Source organism: Trichechus manatus, unplaced genomic scaffold (genome assembly GCF_000243295.1).
Source record: "Trichechus manatus latirostris isolate Lorelei unplaced genomic scaffold, TriManLat1.0 scaffold00125, whole genome shotgun sequence".
Classification (NCBI taxonomy): Eukaryota; Metazoa; Chordata; class Mammalia; order Sirenia; family Trichechidae; genus Trichechus; species Trichechus manatus.
The window spans coordinates 1,224,938-1,245,062 of NW_004444061.1; the positions used below are offsets into that span (position 1 = coordinate 1,224,938).

Genomic DNA, 20,125 nt, shown 5'->3' on the forward strand with positions numbered 1-20,125 from the left:
TTGTGACATTTGACACTGCTCTGCCCATTAAGCAGGGTCTTCACCTACCCATATCAGGGGCTTGAAGACTGGTGGCTCCACCTGTGCCACCTAGCCACATGCGACAGGGGCCCAAGAATAAGTGGTGCCCCCCAGTCCTTATAAGCAACAGCACTGGGTGCTCATAGTCCAGCTGCAAAACTCACTCACCTACACGCTCTAGAGAACAGGGACACGCTTTCCTCCCAGACACTCGGGGGTGGTCGTGGGTCCCTTGCCTTGCTCAGCGTGTGCCCCTTGTTTCAGCCAGATGCCTGTGCCTACACCAATCACCCATGCCTGTCTAGGACTGTAGGTGAGAGCCTGAACCACACACTTGGTGGTCGACTACCTGGACACCTGAGCTGAATCCATATAGGAGGAGTGGGCAGACTCCAGGGCTCACATACTTAGTGGCAAGCCTGGCCACCTGGTGGCAGGACTTTGGAGCTTCAGGGGCACCAGTGATTGGGCTAGCTCACATGAGCAGCCTATTTGGGCATATCAAAGCAAAACAAAAGAAGAAGCTAGGACACAGTAAGCAAACATAAAATAAATGTATATATTAACTTATTGATGGCTTGGAGACAACAGTCAATATCAAATCACATAAAGAGGCAGACCATGATGGTTTCAGGAGGCTCCCAAAATAAAGAATTAAATTTCCCGGAGGAAGAGATTTTCTTGGAATTACTGGAGGCAGAATACAAAAGATTAATATACAGAACTCCTCAAGGGATCAGGAAGGAAATGATGCAAAATGCAGACCTAGCATTAGAGGAAATTAAGAAGATTAGAGAAGAGCATAATGACAAATTTAACAAGCTGTAAGAATCCATAGATAGCAAGCAGAAATCCAGAAGATTAACAAAAAAATTTCAGAATTAGACAACTCAATAGAAAGTCATAGGAGCAGAATTGAGGCACTGGAAGTAAGAATGAGTGAGACTGAAGATAAAAAACTTGGCACCAACTTATCTGAGGAAAAATCAGATAAAAGGATTTTAAAAAATGAAGAAACCCTGAGAGTTATGTCGGACTCTATCAAGAGGAATAGCCTATGAGTGATTGGAGTACCAGAACAGGGTAGGGGAGGGGGATAACAGAAATATAGAGAGAATTGCTGAAGATTTGTTGGCAGAAAAATTCCCTGATATCATGAAAAATTAGAAGATATCTGTCCAAGTTGCTCATCGAACCCCACATAAGGTAGATTCCAAAAGAAAGTCACCAAGACATATTATAATCAAACTTGCCAAAACCAAAGATAAATAGAGAGTTTTAAGAGCTGCTACAGATAAACCAAAAGTCATCTACAAAGGAGAGTCAATAAGAATAAGCTCGGACTACTCAGCAGAAACCATGCAGGCAAGAAGGCAATGGGATGACATAGATACAGCTTTGAAAGGAAAAAATTGCCAGCCAAGAATTATATATCCAGCAAAATTGTCTCTGAAATAGGATGGCAAACTTAGGGCATTTCCAGATAAACAGAAGTTTATGGAATTTGCAAAAACCAAGCCAAAATTACAAGAAATACTAAAGGGAGTCCTCCAGTTAGAAAATCAAGAAGATCAGATAACAACCCCAGACCAGAACACAGGACAGGGCAACCAGATACCAACCCAGATAGGGAAGTCACAAAAATAAATCAAAGCTAAAACACTGAAAATAGGGAAACAGATATGTCAATAAGTAAAAGATGACAACATTAAAACAAAAAAGAGGAGCTTAAAAAATGCAGACATACACTTTGCATATGGAGAGAAGGTAACCACAAAGGAAACTAACAATCTTACACAGCAAAATAAAAAACAAGAAAAAAATAAAGACTCAGAAAATACAAAATCAACAACAATGAAAAAGATGAAAAGAAAATACATAAGGAAAAATGACTCAACACAGAAAATTAAGTTGAACAAAGAAACTGTCAACAACACACAAAAAAAGACATAAAAATAACAGTACTCAACTCATACCTATCAATAATTACGCTGAATGTAAATGGACTAAATGCACCAATAAAGAGACAGAGAGTGGCAGAATGGATAAAAATAACACCATCCATCTATATGCTGCCTACAAGAGACACACCTTACACTTGAAGATACAAACTAAAACTCAAAGGATGGGAAAAAATATATCAAGCAAACAACACTCAAAAAAGACCAGAAGAGGCAGAATTAACCTCTGACAAAACAGACTTTAAAGTAAAAGCCACCACAAAGGATAAGGAAGTACACTATATGATTAAGGGTCTATACACCAGGAGGACATACCTGTAATAAATATTTACGCACCCAATAACAGGGCTCCAAAACACATAAAACCAACTCTAACAACATTGAAAAGAGAGATAGACAGCTCCACAATAATAGTAGAAGACTTCAACACACCACTTTCAGAGAAGGATAGAACATCCAAAAAGAAGCTCAGTACAGATACGGAAGCTCTAAATGCTACAATCAAACAACTTGATCTCTTGGACATATACCAAACACTGCACCCATCAGCAGCCAAGCATACGTTCTTTGCCAATGCACATGGAACATTCTCTGTAATAGACCACATATTAGGCCATAAAGCAAGCCTTAACAGAATCCAAAGCATCAAAATATTACAAAACATCTTTTCTGACCATAGAGCCATAAAAGTAGAAATCAATAACAGACAAAGCAAGGAAAAAAAATCAAACACATGGAAACTGAACAACACCTTGCTCAAAAACTACTGGGATACAGAAGAAATTAAAAATGGAATAAAGAAATTCATAGAGTCAAACAAAAATGAAAACACATCCTGCCAGAACCTTTGGGACAAGTAAAAGCAGTGCTCAGAGGTCAGTTTATAGCAACAAATACACACATCCAAAAAGAAGGACCAAAATCCAAACATTAACCCTACAAATGGAACAAGTAGAAAGAAAGAAGCAAAAGAAGCCCTTGAGCTCCAGAAGAAAGGAAATAATAAAAATTAGAGCAGAATTAAATGAAATAGAGAACAGAAAAATAATTGAAAGCGTTAACAAGACCAAAAGCTGGTTCTTTGAAAAGATCAACAAAATCGATAAACCATTGGCCAAACTGACAAAAGAAAAACAGGAGAGGAAGCAAATAACCTGTATAAGAAATGAGATGGGTGATATCACAACAGACCCAACTGAAATTAAAAGGATCATAACAGAATACTATGAAAAATTGTACTCTAACAAATTTGAAAACCTAGAGGAAATGGAAAAATTTCTAGAAACTCACTACCTACCTAAACTCACACAAACAGAGGTAGAACAACTAAATAAACCCATAACAAGAGATTGAAAAGGTAATTTAAAAACTCCCAAACAAAAAAAAAGGCCTGGCCTGGATGGCTTCACTGGAGAATTCTACCAAACTTTCAGAGAACAGTTAACACCACTACTACTAAAGGTATTTCAGAGTATAGAAAAGGATGGAATGCTCCCAAATTCATTCTATGAAGCCAGCATAACCCTGATACCAAAACCAGGTAAAGACACCACAAAAAAGAAAATTACAGACCCATATCCCTCATGAACATTGATGCAAAAATCCTCAACAAAATTCTAGCCAATAGAATTCAGCAATGTTATTAAAAAAAAAAAAAATCATCACGATCAAGTGGGCTTTATAGAAGGTATGCAGGAATGGTTCAACATTAGAAAAACAATGAATGTAATCCATCACATTAATAAAACAAAAGACAAGAACCACATGATCTTATCCATCGGTGCAGAAAAGGCATTTGACAAGGTCTAGCACCCATTCATGAAAAAACCTCTCAACAAAATAGGAATGGAAGGGAAATTCCTCAACATAATTAAAGGCATTTATACAAAGCCAACAGTCAATATCAACCTAAATGGAGAGAGTTTGAAGGCATTCCCCTTGAAAATGGGAACTAGACAAGGATGCCCTTTATCACCACTCTTACTCAACATTGCGCTGGAGGTCCTAGCCAGAGAAATTAGGCTAGAAAAAGAAATAAAGGGCATCCAAATTGGTAGGGAAGAAGTCAAAGTATCTCTATTTGCTGATGATATGATCTTTTACATAGAAAACCTCAAGGAATCCACAAGAAAACTACTAGAACTAGTAGAAGATTTCAGCAAAGTATCTGGATACAGGATAAACATACAAAAATCAGTTGGATTCCTATACACCAGCAAACAGAACTTCGAACAGGAAATTACCAAATCAATACCATTTACAATAGCCCCCAAAAAGATAAAATACTTAGGAATATATCTAACCAGAGACATAAAAGACCTATACAATGAAAACTACAAGACAGTACTGCAAGAAACTAAGAGACTTGCATAAGTGGAAAAACATACTTTGCTCGCGGATAGGAAGACTCAACATGGTGAAAATGTCAATTTTACTCAATGCAATCCCAATCCAAATTCCAATGACATTTTTTAACAAGATGGAGAAACAAATCACCAACTTCATTTGGAAAGGGAAGAGGCCCCAGATAAGTAAAACATTACTCAAGACGAAGAACAAAGTGGGAGGCCTCACACTACCTGATTTTAGAACCTATTATACCCCGACACTAGTCAAAACAGCCTGGTACTGGTACAACAACAGATACATAGACCAACAGAACGGAATTGAGAATTCAGACAAATTCTTCCACCTATGGGCAGTTGATATTTGACAAAGGCCCAAAGTCTGTTAATTGGGGAAAAGACAGTCTCTTTAACAAATGGTGGTGGCATAACTGGACATCCATCTGCAAAAAACTGAAACAATACTCATATCTCACACCATTCACAAAAACTAACTCAAAATGGATCAAAGAACTAAATATAAAATCGAAAACGATAAAGATCATGGAAGAAAAATAGGGATAATGATAGGAGCCCTAATACATGGCATAAAAAGTATACGAACCATAAGTAACAATGCACAAACACCAGAAGAGAAACCAGATAACTGGGAGATCCTAAAAATCAAACACTCATGCTCATCAAAAGACTTCACCAAAAGAGTAAAAAGACAACCTACAGACTGGGAAAAAATTTTTGGCTATGACAAATCTGATCAGCATCTAATCTCTAAAAGCTACAAGACACCGCAAAACCTCGATGACAAATAACCAAATAACCCAATTAAAAAATGGGCAAAGGATATGAACAGGCACTTTGCCAAAGAAGACATTCAGGTGGCAAACAGACACATGAAGAAATGTTCACAGTCATTAGCCATTAGAGAAATGCAAATCAAAACTACAATGAGACACCATCTCACCCCAACAAGACTAGCATTAATCCAAAAAACACAAAATAATAAATGTTAGAGAGGTTGTGGAGAGACTGGGACACTTATACACTGTTGATGGGAATGTTAAATGGTGCAACCATTTTGGGAATCGATTTGTCACTTCCTTAAAAGCTAGAAACAGAAGTACCATACAATCCAGCAATCCCACTCCTTGAAATATATCCTAGATAAATAAGAGTCATCACACGAATTGATATATGCACACCTATGTTCATTGCAGCACTGTTCACAATAGCAAAAAGATGGAAACAACCTCGGTGTCCATCAACAGATGAATGGATAAACAAATTATGGTATATTCACACAATGGGATAGTACACAATGACAAGGAACAATGATAAATCTGTGAAACACCTTATAACATGGAGGAATCAGGAAGGCATTAAGCTGAGTGAATTTAGTCGGTCACAAAAGGAAAAATATTGTATAAGACCACTATTGTAAGAACTCAAGAAAAGGTTTAAACACAGAAGAAAAAATTCTTTGATGGTTACCAGGTTAGGGAGGGAGGGAGAGTGTTATTCACTAACTAGATAGTAGACAAGAATTATCTTGGGTGAAGCGAAGGACAGCACACACTACAGAGGAAGTCAGTACAACTGGACTAAACCAAAGCTAAGAAGTTTCCTGAATATAACCAAACACTTCGAGGGACAGAGTAGCAGGGGCAGAGGTCTGGGGACCATGCCTTCAGGGGACATCTAGATCAATTGGCATAACAATGTTTATTAAGAAAATATTCTGTATCCTACTTTGGTGTGTGGCGTCTGGGGTCTGAAAAGCTAGCGAGTGCCATCTGAGATGCATCAATTGGTCCCTACCTACTTGGATTAAAGGAGAATGAAGAACACCAAAGTCACAAGGAAAGCATTAGCCCAAGAGACAGAAAGGGCCACATAAACCAGAGACTGCAACAGCCTGAGACCAGAAGAACTAGATGGTGCCCGGCTATCACCAATGACCACCCTGACAGGGAAAACAACAGAGTCTCTGTTGGAGCAGGAGAAAAGTAGGGTGCAGAACTCAAATTCTAGTGAAAAGAACAGACTTAATGGTCTGACTGAGACTGGAGGAACCCCAGAGAGCATGGCCCCCAGACTTTCTGTCACCCCAGCACTAAAACCATTCCCAAGGCCAACCCTTCAAAGATTAGACTGGACTATGGGATATAAAATGATACTCATGAAGAGTGTGATTCTTAGTTCAAGTAGATATATGAGACTAAATGGGCAGCTCCTGTCCAGAGGTGAGATGAGAAGGGAGAAGGTCAGGAGCTGGTTGAATGGACACAGGAAATCAGGGGTGGAAAGGAGGAATGTAATGTCACAGTACAGGAAGAGCAATTAGGGTCACATAACGATGTATGTATAAATTTTTGTATGAGAGACTAACTTGAATTATAAAATTTCACTTAAAGTACAATAATAAAATTAAAAAAAAAAAGAAAAGACTTAAGGGCCAGGATTACTGGTGTCCATTAAGTGCATTCTTCGAAGAGTAGGTCTGTGGAAAGCAATTTGCAAAAAATTGAAAGGTGGTGAAAATGTAGTTGGTGTTTACTAGTCTTAATAATTTTGAAATAAATAAAAGCAAAAAAAAAGGCTATTATTTCATGATAAACTCAAGACAAATTAAGTATTTTGAGTTTTTTAATTTGTTTTAGAAAAATGGGTTAAACAGCATAATTAAGCTAAGAAGAAAGATCAAAAGGGAGAAGAAAAAATGCAGGAGAGAGTAGAAAGAATTGATGGAGTAAAGTTCTAGAGGAGACATGAGATTGAAAGAAAAATGAGCAACTAGACCCTTGAAAAGAGGAAGGCAATGGCTTCCCTGAGAGAGTATGCTATCTGGGGAGTACAAATAAAGAGATGGGTAAATTTTGATGTGAAGGAGGACAAATCTACTTTTGATATTATTGGTAAAATAAATGACAACATAAAACATCAATGATAGAGAGGACTGACAAGGTTCAGAGTGAGAGAATTTTCCTATAGAAAATTGACAAGAGTGTTAAAAAGCAATGCATAGAAGATTGTGGAGTAGCTGGAAAAGTCAGAGAGAGTAAATTTATAGGTGAACAAGGTAGAACTCTTTCTATGTCCTTTATAGTAATTTTCAGCAATCGGCATCTGGAGGAAAACAGTGAGATCCTCTCAGAGTTTGGGAATCTTCTTGGAAAATGAGTCACAAGGACATGGTTGAGCTCTAAGGAGCAAGAGATGGTGTTTGTTGAAATGCATCTGTTTCACCTTGGATAGACAGAACACTGATGTCTGCAGGAATGCTGTATTGGAAAGATGAAAAGCACAGGATACAGATCTAGGATGCTGAAATCAGAGAAAAGGCAGATCATGTCTTGAAGTTCTGTGGTTTACAGCCTCAAAGATAGAAAAATGTAAGAAAGTTAGGCAATATGGATTTCAAAAGTGGAGATGGGTTGAAAGATGTTTTCAAGGTAAAGAATCTGGATGTGGCAGAGGAAAACAATTATGCTAGTGCCTCCTCTTCAGAAGGAATAAGAGAGAGAGCAGCTCCCATTAGGAAGGTTTACACAGAAGGAGTGTTACCAGGAAGAAATCAGGCTTTAATTCAGATGAGCAGGTATAATATTGGAGAAGGTAAAGGATGGAGGAGATTATGACAAAGGATGCAGCACTGTTAGGAAAAACTAGAGTTATCTTCTTTGCAGACTGGAGCTCAGTGACCTGAGTATTTGTATTCAAATAATATGAAAGATCAAGGTCAGTGTAAAAAAAAGAGAAACAGATGAAACTGAGTCTGATCTGCAGCTATGGAGTCCAGGGCAGAATCTAGAATTCCACAAAAACAATTAAGGAAAAAAATGTACTGAAACATTTCTATGATATTCCTTATTTTAAGTTACGATCAAGCATAACTGAGTAAGTTAGGGATTTGTGAAATGAAAGATATTCGTGTAAACACAGTAAAACAAGTTTTATCTTTATTTTCTCCTTCCAATATTCTATCATTACAGGAAAGAGTCAATGAACTACACGGCTAGCACCAGGCTGCAACTGGATAGGAAAAACATGTTATTTTTCAATATATGTTTTATATATTTAAGGAGACTGTAAATGGTACTGAAAAATGTATGACACGGTCTACAAATAGTTACCTGTCTCACGTTAGAGTTACCTGTTTCATGTAGTGTGCTGACATTGCATATGCTTTCATCACCTTCACCAGCTGAGGTTGCAGCTCTCACTTTAAAAACATATGAGGTATTGGCAAGGAGTTTCATGAAAGTATACACGTGATCTTGCGGAGAGACTTTTGTAGAATTCCTTTCCATTGTTATTATGTAATGCGTAATTATTCCATTTGCCTTTTCGGGTGGGTCCCACTTCACTAAAACTGACTGCCAGCTAGTTGCCATACATTGCACATTCTGCACACTATCTGGAACTTAAAAGATAAACAGATGCCCAAAGTTAAAATGTATATAAATTTAGTAGATAAATGATTGAATTATGTGATTGCTAGATAGAATCATGTTTAAGGGTAGAGACAGAAGAAAAATTTAATATACAAACTGTCATAGATTGAATTGTGTCCCACAAAAAATATGTGTCAACTTGGCTAGGCTGTGATTCCTAGTATTGTGTGGTTGTTTCCTATCTTGTGATCTGATGTAATTATCCTCCATTTTGTGATTTGTCATAAATTCTAACTTCTATATGTTAATGAGGCAAGATCGGTGTGGGGTATATCTTGAGTTACAGCCTTACAAGAAGGTGTGACTCGTCACACCCTTAATCAAGACGCACCCTTACTTAAGTCACACCCTTACTCAAATCACAGCCTTGGTTGAATCACACCTTTTATTTAATAAGAGATGAAAGGAGAAAGAGAAGCAAGCAGAGAGGGAAGGGACTTCACTACTACCAAGAAAGCAGAGCTAGGAGTGGAGTGCGTCCTTTGGACCTGGGGTCCCTTCACTGAGAATATGCTAAACACAGGGAAAGACTGATTTCAAGACACATGGAGATCTCCAAGGAATGCTGGGGCCACAGATGTTGAAAGGAGACAAGGACCTTCCCCCAGAGCTGACAGAGAGTAAAAGCCTTCCCCTAGAGCTGGTGCCCTGGATTCAGACTTCTAGCCTCCTAAACTGTGAGAGAATAAATTTCTGTTTGTTAAAGCCATCTACTTGTGGTATTTCCGTTATAGCCACACTAGATACCTAAGACATCAATCTTCCAAGGTGTGCTCAAAAAGTTTGTGACATAGGCTGAATCAAATGATAGTTGGCCCATTTTCTATTCTATCTTTTAAATCTTTATAATATTGAATCAGTCATTGACATTTTCCTAGGCCCAGGCAGCAATCATGGCCTCAAATTCTCAGAAGCAACTATGTAGCCCCAATCCCGGGCAGTGGCTGATACCTGCTCTCTTAATCAGAAAGGAGCAGTCTTAGCAATACGTTATTATGGAAACTTCTTATGAAAATCTTAGATGTAAGTGCCTCCCTATGGTGGCACATCTGGACCAATGTAGGGGTTCTGCTTTTATATTGAGATGGCTTCTTCAGACAAATTGTGAAGACCTTATTCTTCAGTACCTTTCTAGAAGTCATCTGAGGGAAGGTTTAGGGAATCCCAGTTTTTTCTAGAATGTTTTTGAATTTACTTAGAAGTAATCCAATTTCTCAGATGTCCTTTAAGTGTGATAGACCAGATTTAGGAGCAATATCCTGACCACCAAAGTTACTGCAGATTGGAGAAACTGGTTACCTTCAATTTAAATGACTGATTACTAATGTCCTCTAATGTGTAACCTTAACAAGGCAGCTTTTCTTATTACAGTAAAAATATGTTGGTAGATGGAAAATTAGTATTTGGTCAATTGATGGATTAAAACATTAAGCAATGAAAGTAAATAACTTGCTTCCATTACATGAAATATAGTGACTTAAAGAATAAATAAATAATCTCTGATGTGCCTACAATTCTCTCCCCTGGCCTAAATTTATATCCTGCAAATCATTCTTCCTCTGTAGGATAAAGGCATCAGTATAAAGGAGAATACTTAGGGAATGTGCAAACTTAAAGAAAGAACAACTTCTGGCCTGCTCAATGGCTCTGACAATGAAATATCATTAGTTATTAATTATCCTATTTTTAAAAAAACCCTATAGATATAGTTTCATAAAATAAGTTAAAAGAGATAGCTGTGATTTGCCTAAGTTCAGTTCCTAAATCTAAAGTTATGATTTTTGTTTTGTGAACTGAATGTTTTGTGAATATCCATTTCACTGACACTGTGAACCTCAAAACAATGAACTAGCTGTTATTATAATTCTTACAGATGAAGAAAGATTATTTTCTCTTATTTGTAGCATAATTTTATTTTACTGTTATAAAAATATTTATTGGTTTATAGAGTACTTTCTACAAGATTAGCCTTGGTTTTTACTACCCTGATATATAAATATTGTTAAAATGTTTTTTTTTTTTCTTTACAGGTTTAACATTTTTATATACCATCAGTCATTTAGGGAGCCCTGGTGGCACAGTGGTTAAAAAGATTGACTGCTAATGTCAAGGTCAGAGGTTTGAAACCATCAGTGGCTCAGCGGGAAAAAGATGTGGCAGTCTGCTTCAGTAGAGATTTATAGCCTTGGAAACCCTATGGGGTCGCTACGAGTATCGACTCAATGACAGTAGGTTTGGTTTTGTGGTATCACTCATTTATGACATGCAGTTCCTACAGTTATCTCCACCCTTGAGTAGGGGTCACATGGCTGATGGTCTAATTCAGTTTCTTCACTAATTTTCTCTGTACCTTTTCGCCAAATATGCCTGAACTATGACTTCTTCATCTATAAAATGGGAATGATTGCAATAGTTAATATTTATTGATCATTTAGTGTGTGTCTGACACTCTAGTAAGTGCTTAATATAGGTCTTTTCAATTATTTTTCACAACAGCCTTATAAAATGGCTCCTGTCAATGTGTGCCTCTTTTCAGTTAAGAATACAGAGGCTTAGAGGAGTCTTGAGACTTTGCCAAAGTTATGCTAAACCAGTAAGTCATGGAGCTCGGATTCAAATCAAGACACTCTGACTTCAGACCTTCCTTTTTTATCTACTATAAATACTATTTACTTGGCCTGCCCTTATAGACATTTTATGGGGACAAAAGTCTCAGATCTACATAAATTAATATTAAAATGATTAATTTAGTAGTGAGTATCTCCAGTCAGAGCCCTGCAGGTGCAGTGGTTAAGAGCTTGGCTGCTAATCAAAAGGTCGGCAGTTCGAATCCACCAGCTGCTCCTTGGAAACCCTATGGGGCAGTTCTACTCTGTCCTATAGGGTTGCTATGAGTTGGAATCCACTTGATGCCAACGGTTTTCTTTTTTCTTTTTGGTTTAATCTCCAATCTTAATTTAGAGGTTCATCAAAACAAGAGGAAGTGAGCCCAAAGGTGCTGGGAAGAAGTGACTAGGACAAGATCTTGTGCTTACTCAACAAGTGTTGACCAAAAATAAATGAGGAAGACCTGCATGTCTTTAAGACATATGTCCCAGTTGAAACGAGGAAAAGTACATTTCTAGGCTGCCACCAACTTTTTCATAAATAAAAATTATTCAGAACTCACACAAAGGCAAGATATGACGTGTACATGTGCATGGCCTGACAGGTAATAGTATTTTAATTAACTAGATCAGGATGATTAATTAGGCTAATGGTATTTCAGAGCTCCCCCTACATGTCACAAATGGGACTACAGAAAAGTAGAGGGCTTACAAAGTGACTAGTGTTCTCATGTGTCACAACCCTCTTCTTAAAGGAAAGTTTTAGTATTGTCTCATAAAAATAAAAATTACCCTGTTAAAAGTGACTGCTGCATTTCCCCTCTTTTTTCCCCCAGCTGTCTCTGATGGTACTAAGAGTTAAATAATTTTCACAGACATCTAGAAGCCTACTTTGTTTGAAAACTAGTCTTTTATTACAACTTTCACAGTTTGAAAGGAAAAGACGTATAAATGTATACGTATGAACATACACATATATAGATACACTGATAATTTCAGAGAACAAGACCCATCCTAGTCTTAAAGCACTGGAATTGAACTTCTCTTTGGGATTATTAAATAGTGATATTTTGTCACATAAACTGAGAAAGGGAAGAGAGAAGTGCTAAATATAAAAATGAAACATTTGTTGGCTCAAAAAAAAACTGGGTCTAACCTGTTTCTTGGGTTGTGAATTTTACTATATTACTAAATTGATTGCCATTTCCAGCTTTGGTAAAGGCAGATACGCTGATGGAATAGGTGCTGACTGGTTCCAGTCCAACAAGTTTGGCTTCAGTTTCAAAACCTGAAATATTCTGAAAAACAGAAAAAAATTCTTAGTTACACTGCATCATCAAAACATTGTAACTGGAAGAAATACTTGTATACCCTCAAATTATTTTTTCCATTTTTATATATAACTTAATAAGCACATCAATTTCAAATTAAAGTAAAACCAATATTAAATATTTGTTTTGCATCATGAGGTATGCTTAGTTTATGACTCAAGGATGAACCAGGCACTCTTTCTCTCCTGAAGAATTTCAAGATTGCCATTTTTAAAAGCTAAGGTATTTTGTTTTCAATTTGTCTTTCTTCCCAATCCTTACTGGGAATATATATACTGATTACTTCCGTAATTTGCTAAAATTAAAGTCCCTAGTTTAAATCCAACTATACTCAACTGTTCTCAAATTCACCTAAATTCACTTTTTTAATAGTCCTTTTGCTGTATAAATTAATTTATTCAACAGATACTGTGAAATGGAGCCCTGGTGGTACAGTGGTTAAGCGTTCAGCTGCTAACAAAAAGGTCAGCAGTTCGAATCTACCAACTGCTCTCTGGAAACCCTATGAGGCAGTTCTACTCTGTCCTACAGGATTGCTATGAGTTGGAATTGACTCAACGGCAACAGGTTTTTTCCATGTATGCTAGGTTCTGGGAATACAGCCGTGAATAAAACAAAGTCTCTGCTCCCACGGAGCTTAAATTGAGAGTTTTCCCAGATAACTCCTAAATTTCTAATTTGATACATTCTGTTCCAAAAACAATGAAAAAAGGAATAAAACAGTTCTCAAACTTGCCTGGAGAAGAATATGCTTTCTCATAGAAAATATACCATTAAGTACAACGTCTGTATTCAAAGATAATTGTCGTAACTGAGGGAGCAGTTAAGATTGGTCAGTTGTCCTCATAGAGAAGACAATCTTCTGTGTAGCATAATCTTAGTAAATTACCTTATATGTGAAGTAAAATTTAAACCACTTTGGCTTATTTAACATTTCAGTAGCCCAAATTTAACAAGAATAGGAACTCTCATGGTATTTACAGTTAGAATTCTATTTTAAAATAATCTATAGAAAGTCATTAACATCCTTTAGCAATTTTTTGTGTCACTATTTCCATCCATTCACTATTCTTTAATACTTGCTATTTATCAAGCATAGTGCTAGATGACCTGGAGATTATAAAAACATATAAGACATGGTCCCTGGCATCCAAGTAATTTTTTTCTTTTTTATTGTACTTTAGATGACCATTTACAGAACAAACTAATTTTTCATTAAACAGTTAGTACACATATGGTTTTATGACATTGGTTAACAACTCCATGACATGTCAACACTCTCCCTTTTCGACCTTGGGTTCCCTATTACCAGCTTTCTTGTCCCCTCCTGCCTTCTAGCCCTTGTCCCTGGGCTGTTGTGCCCCTTTAGTCTCGTTTTGTTTTATGGGTCTGTCTAATCTTTGGCTGAAGGGTAAACCTCGGGATCAAGGAATTTTTATATTAACTATAGACCACTACAATTAATTGCTGACTAAGAAGAAATCTGACATAAAACAGATAATTTTTTATTTTGGTCAGAAAGACTAACAAGCAAGAGATTATAATGAAGAGTGTTATTGGGTAGTAAACAGATTTGCACAAGTATAAGTTGTGACAGTGAGATATGAGTGACGAATATTTCCAAGGATATTTTAAATGAAATTTTTACTAAATAAATAACTTCTTTCACCATGTCTAAGTGATCGGAGTTACCAGTAGACCTGGATCTTACTGATCTCACTGTCTGTGGACCATAGTGGATTGACTGGGATGAAAGTTACATTTTGACTGATTCTGGAATTATCCTGTCTCCACTAACACAGAGATAATTTAAAAGCATAAAGAAAAAAAAAAATAACAGAAATGGATATTGTCAAGACAAAGGACTATACGAAAGAGAAAAAAAAACAGGACAATACCACTACAAAAGAATGCTAGTAAGTGGCAGGAAAGCGGAAAAAGTAAATTAGATGTTGAGAAAGAAAAAAAGATAGCATGACATTAAAAAAAAGATGACATTTAAAGGAATTTTTTAGAAAATAAGATTATGAAAATTGATGCAAAAAATTAAAAAACGAATAACAATAAGTAGCAGATTTTAAAAAACAAAACTACTCTTCCTCTACCCCCTCCAAATAAAATATCTTATGGTATAAGGATTATGTTTTTATTACTAGTTAAATATTAATGGTAGCATTTCTATTGAGAAAACAGAATGTCTAGAAATCTTAGAATATAAGTTATTCTCATATTCAGGCAATGGTATACTGTCATTTTATGCTTAGTGCTATTACAATGCTAGATGGATATTTTTGGGTTTTTTTTTAAATCTATGTACAATAATAACAATAGCTAACATGTTTATCATATGCCTGGAATTGTTATAAATGCATTATGTAGATTTTTTCTTATGATCATCATTTTTTTATGTATGCACGTTTATAATGCTCATTTTTCACTTGAAGGAACTGAGTTATAGAGCAGTTAAGTAACTTTCCTAATGCAGCACAATAAGTCTCAGAGACAGGATTTGAACCTAGCAATCTGACACCAGAGCCCTTGTTTTATCATGTCTATGTTAGAGATCTTTGTATATCCATTCACCAGAGACTCAGACGAAGCAAATAAAAAATGGGAGAAATTTTAAGATTAGACAGAGGATAGATGTTAGAGAGCTAGAGGCTTAGTGTCATTAATCTAATTCCACACTTCTGGGAAACAGATTCCACAGTTATGGAGTAATATAATTCAAATTCTACTCAGCCTAATAGATTTTATACTAATATCTCGATTTCCAGAAAGAAAGTCATTGTTCCTGATGACAGAACTTTAATCACTGCTTTTGATTTTTACTATTCATTTTGTAGGCTACACATGCTATAAAAAAGATCAGTGATAAATTGTAACTACATATATATTAGACAAAATGTTTACTGTATATTTTTTTTTTTTGCACTCTTCTTGCTGTAACTAAATAAGATCATTTCAGTACTTCATTTGCCTTTGGGGGAAAAATCTTTCTTAAATAAATGCTAATTAATTATATTTTGGCAATTAAATGTAGAAAGTATACAAGTATATTTGAGACTTTTTATTATATCAGTTCTATGGGCATGTTTCACTGCTTCTGAATCCTACAAATGGAGGAGGAAAGGGGTATTTAGTGTAGCAAACGAACTGGTGTTGAAGTAAAAGAATAATGATACATATCAGAAGACCAATTAGTGTGGCATCTTACACTATGAGGGAAAATTATCCAAAGTCCAGTATAAACACTTTTTATAAAAAGGTTAAAATCTTCACTTGATACTTCTTACAAAAATAAATAGAAATACATTACATTTAAGATAATAACAGGTTTTGAATAAGCCAGAAAAAAATTTACTATATACTTTCCAGCATTAACAAAATGGTGCAACTATTTGCGATGTAGATATCTAGAAGTTATAAAGTCTAAGGAAAGAAGTGTATATTAGTTCACATATCTTGCAACTGTGTTCTTAAATTATAAAAAACAAAGTTTGTTTTTTTTTTAAAAAAGATGGTCCTTGTTTAATTTAAAACAATCAGCTTTTCCCCATCTGTCAAAATAGTTAAACTCAATTTCTGAAAATTCGAAATAAACATATACTGTTATAATCAACCTACCTTATAAAATATAGTATCAGTTTCATTTTCATGAATTTTAAAACTATATACTTTAACAATACCGCCTGGAAGAGGACTTGGACTCCATTTCAGCCATACAGAGTCTGAAGTGTAGTTGATTAAAGTCAAATTTTGAGGAGGTGCTAAAGGCACTGCAGGAAAACACATTATAAAACTTACATTCACAAAATTTTTACCATAAAATTAGCATCATGACTCTAACTTCTCGAAGACACGAGCTAAGAAAGATTTACATAATGATCCCTTTTTAATTTCAGAGAGGAATGTCAGAAATAATTATGTGTTTATACTTGGAACACAGCCTTTCCAAAGTAGCTTTAAACAGAACACTTTGTTCTGAAGCTCCAATTAAAAAAAGAAGGGGGGGGGGGAAGATTCAGCAAAGTAGATGAACAGTTGTAAGTCTGTTACAAAAAGACAAATCAAATGTCATTTCATTTTCCATGCTTCCATGCTGTTCCTTAAAGAGAGAGAGCAAGCGTTGCAACAATGAAATCATTTGAAGAAATAGGGATTTCGGCTTACCTGACTCATCTGTGTAAAAGAAAAGAATACTGGAAGGACTGAGTCCTTTTACAGTTCTTGCAGCAGCAAAAAAACTATATAATGTAAATGGTGAAAGCTCTTCCAATATTATATAGTTATCAGAAGTAATAAAAGAATAATTTTCATTTGGTCCTTGTAAAGTTAAATCATAGCTTATTATTGCACCATTTGGCTTTACTGGGGGATCCCATGATAAGAGAACTGAGGTAGAGGAAAGGTTTTTAAAAGTGTTGATTACTGGTGAAGTTTCTGGGACTATAAAAGAAAAAGAGAATATTATATGAAACAAAAGTGTATTAGCATTAAAAACAGAAGAGGCTTCTATAACAAAGGGATTTAATTAGTAGTTAATTTTAAGAAATGTATATAATAGCTTATTGTGTTTATTAAAAGGGTAATTAATTGATAATAGCAGAAGCGATATAATTTTAAGAATAATGTTTTCTATCAGAAAGCAATATAAATTCAGAAAGCAAAACAATCTGCTTAATAGGCAATAAAAGGGTCTAGCCTACCATCTTCTTCAGTTTTGATGTGGAGCTGGGCAGTATAAGTATCAGAGAATCCCTTTTCTGTTGATGGAGTGATTTTTAATACATAATCAGTACATTTTTCCAGATTATCAAAATATATGCTTCTCTCATATGTAACTAGAGGTGGTCTCACGTAGTGAGAAGTCTGCTGCTGTAAGCTCAGTGAAACATAGTAGAAGACCAGACCATTTGGTTGAGATGGTGGGACCCAGCTTACATTTATTGCAGTTGACGAAATGGACTCATAGGTCAGGTTTCCAACAAGCCCTTCAGGTACTATGATAGGTAATGTGCAAAATATAAAATATTATCAGTTACCTTAAATACAATTTAATTAAATCACAAACTGAGGACACTTTTTGAAATGGCATCTATTCCATCATTGGTTTTTACAGCATTTAAACGCAGATGTGGTAAACATCACCTGTTACAAAATATCTTTTAAATAATTATTTTAAAAATCATTTAAAATAAACCCTGTGATTTTTAATACGTTAGAATTATTTTATATAAATATCTTCTTAGCTTTTCTTTTCCACAGGATAGATGTTATATGTGTGTCTATGTATGTGTGTGTGTATTCTTATATTTAAATACTTTGATAGCCTATGCTATTTAAACAATAATTTTGGTTTCTTTCTCCTAAAGACTATCCTTACTGTACATAAGAGGAAACTGAGGCTAAGGGCTATTAAGTGACTTGTCCAAGGTCATGTTGCTAGTAAGAGGAAGAGTTAACACTAACTTAGCTTTCCTGATACCAAGTCCCAAGGTCTCTCCACTCGCCATGCTACCAAGGCACGTTTGTGTATGAAGAAGCTGCCCTACTTACAAAAGTTCTAATTCTCAGGTATCAATGGTATCTGTAACACCAGACTATCTTTATTAATGCAAATTTGGCATCATACCTGGAACAGTGGATAGTAAGTGCTTATTATTTGGGGGGCTATAAATACAAGTGACAAAAATTTATAGGTTGGTGAAAATCTTGGGAGAGATCTGCATTTAAAGATTGACTGAAATAATATTGTCTTCATATTACAGTAATTACAACTTTTTGCATTTTGACAGTTTTAACATTTTTGCTAAAGACTCCCCCAAAACGTATTTCCTCATATTTTATTGTTTTAAAATTTTTATATTGATAAACTCGTTAACTATTTAATATATTATTCCAACCAAAAAGACAGCATTTACTTCTTAGGCTTATGGTATCTGTCAATTTATAACCTTCAGATAATAAATAGGGAGTTTTACTTTGGGCAGAATTTTAGGTCACTACCATTTCTCAGTAAGAGATTAACACCTAAAAAATAAACAAATGAATGGACAATACAAACAACCACAAAAATAAAGCGTCAGTGATCCACATCATATTGTATTCTCAAAGCTGAAACATAAAAAACATCAAGTGCTTCCACCATTAGGGCTTCCGAATACTCAGGATAGACAGGATACTGCAGAGACAGCATACAAGAAACCTTTGGGATAAAAAAATAAATACATACATTCTAGACACATTAGTGACAAACACAATAAGAACAAAAGTGCTACAAAGAGTCCTATGTGGATTCAAACACTAAAAAGAACAAGTTGCTAGAGGAAAAAAAAAAAAAAGTAGTTCCTAAAGCAAATAGATAGTATATTAAATACTGGTAAATTAATTCTTGTATTCAGCAGTATTTTTCATGCTCATAACCAGATGATTCTGTCACCTTTCAAAGCAATAAAAGCAACAAAATTTTCATGAATGAATGGTAGCAGTTTTCATGAATAGAAGAGGCTGTTATAGAAATAGTTATATCGCTATACTAAATACATGTTTCAAATTTTTTTACGGTATAATTAAATGTGCCTAAATAAAATACAGCTTTTACTACAATATATACAATTGGGAAAGATTTCTTTAATGACTATAAAGTTTTAAAATAGCTCTATTAAAGATTAATAAATGCTTTCCATTTACATACTGTCTTGATCTGTGTATACTTGAACTATGTCACTGCTTTTATTCCCATTTCCAACTGAAGTACTTGCTGTTACCCAAAATGTATAGTAGCTGAATATTGCCAGTTTATCTATTATTGCAGATATGGTCACATTGTCAAAGTCACTGGTTACTTCATGGAGTGTAAAATTCTGAAAAATAAATATCATTTCAATAGTTCAGGATTTTTTTTTTTTTTTTAGTATACATGAACATTTCAGAATAAGTATTATCCATGAATTGGTTGTCTCAATATTTTAATATGTTAAGTTTTGAGAAAAAACCAACATAGAACATTTTTACTGCAATAATAAAGCTAGAAATATGTTAGAATTAAAAAAAAAAAAAAAAAGGAATAACACAGGGAGTGAAAAGGAGGAGCATGATGTCACATTGTGGGGATTGCAACCACTCTCACAAAACATGTATATAAATTTTTGAATAAGAAATTAACTTGAGTTGTAAACTTTCACCTAAAACACAATAAAATTTTAAAAAATATTTAAAAAGGAATAGATGGTACCAGTTTTTATTACAAAATCAAGGCACAGTTGCAAAGAGTAAAAAACTCTAAGCTGAGTAGTAGAGAAGGTCAAGTTCTGGAAATGTGACAACTGGGTTGGTCAGTGCCAGTTTTCCATATGAAATATTCAACTATTTTTCTTTTTTTTTTGTAGATTTTTTTTTATTTATTGT

At 35.1% G+C, this 20,125-nt stretch overlaps 1 protein-coding gene across 1 annotated transcript in view; it reads right to left on the minus strand.

Moving 5' to 3' along the window:
* The window catches only part of PTPRQ (protein tyrosine phosphatase receptor type Q), a 274,890-nt gene that overhangs the window by 147,273 nt on the left and 107,492 nt on the right, over positions 1 to 20,125 (minus strand). The window contains exons 20-25 of the mRNA XM_004384638.2: positions 19,413 to 19,581; positions 17,425 to 17,718; positions 16,889 to 17,164; positions 16,343 to 16,494; positions 12,541 to 12,682; positions 8,478 to 8,747 (exon numbers count right to left, since the gene is read on the minus strand). Of these exons, the coding sequence (XP_004384695.2) occupies positions 8,478 to 8,747; positions 12,541 to 12,682; positions 16,343 to 16,494; positions 16,889 to 17,164; positions 17,425 to 17,718; positions 19,413 to 19,581 (1,303 nt within the window). The remainder of the gene's footprint in view (positions 1 to 8,477; positions 8,748 to 12,540; positions 12,683 to 16,342; positions 16,495 to 16,888; positions 17,165 to 17,424; positions 17,719 to 19,412; positions 19,582 to 20,125) is intronic.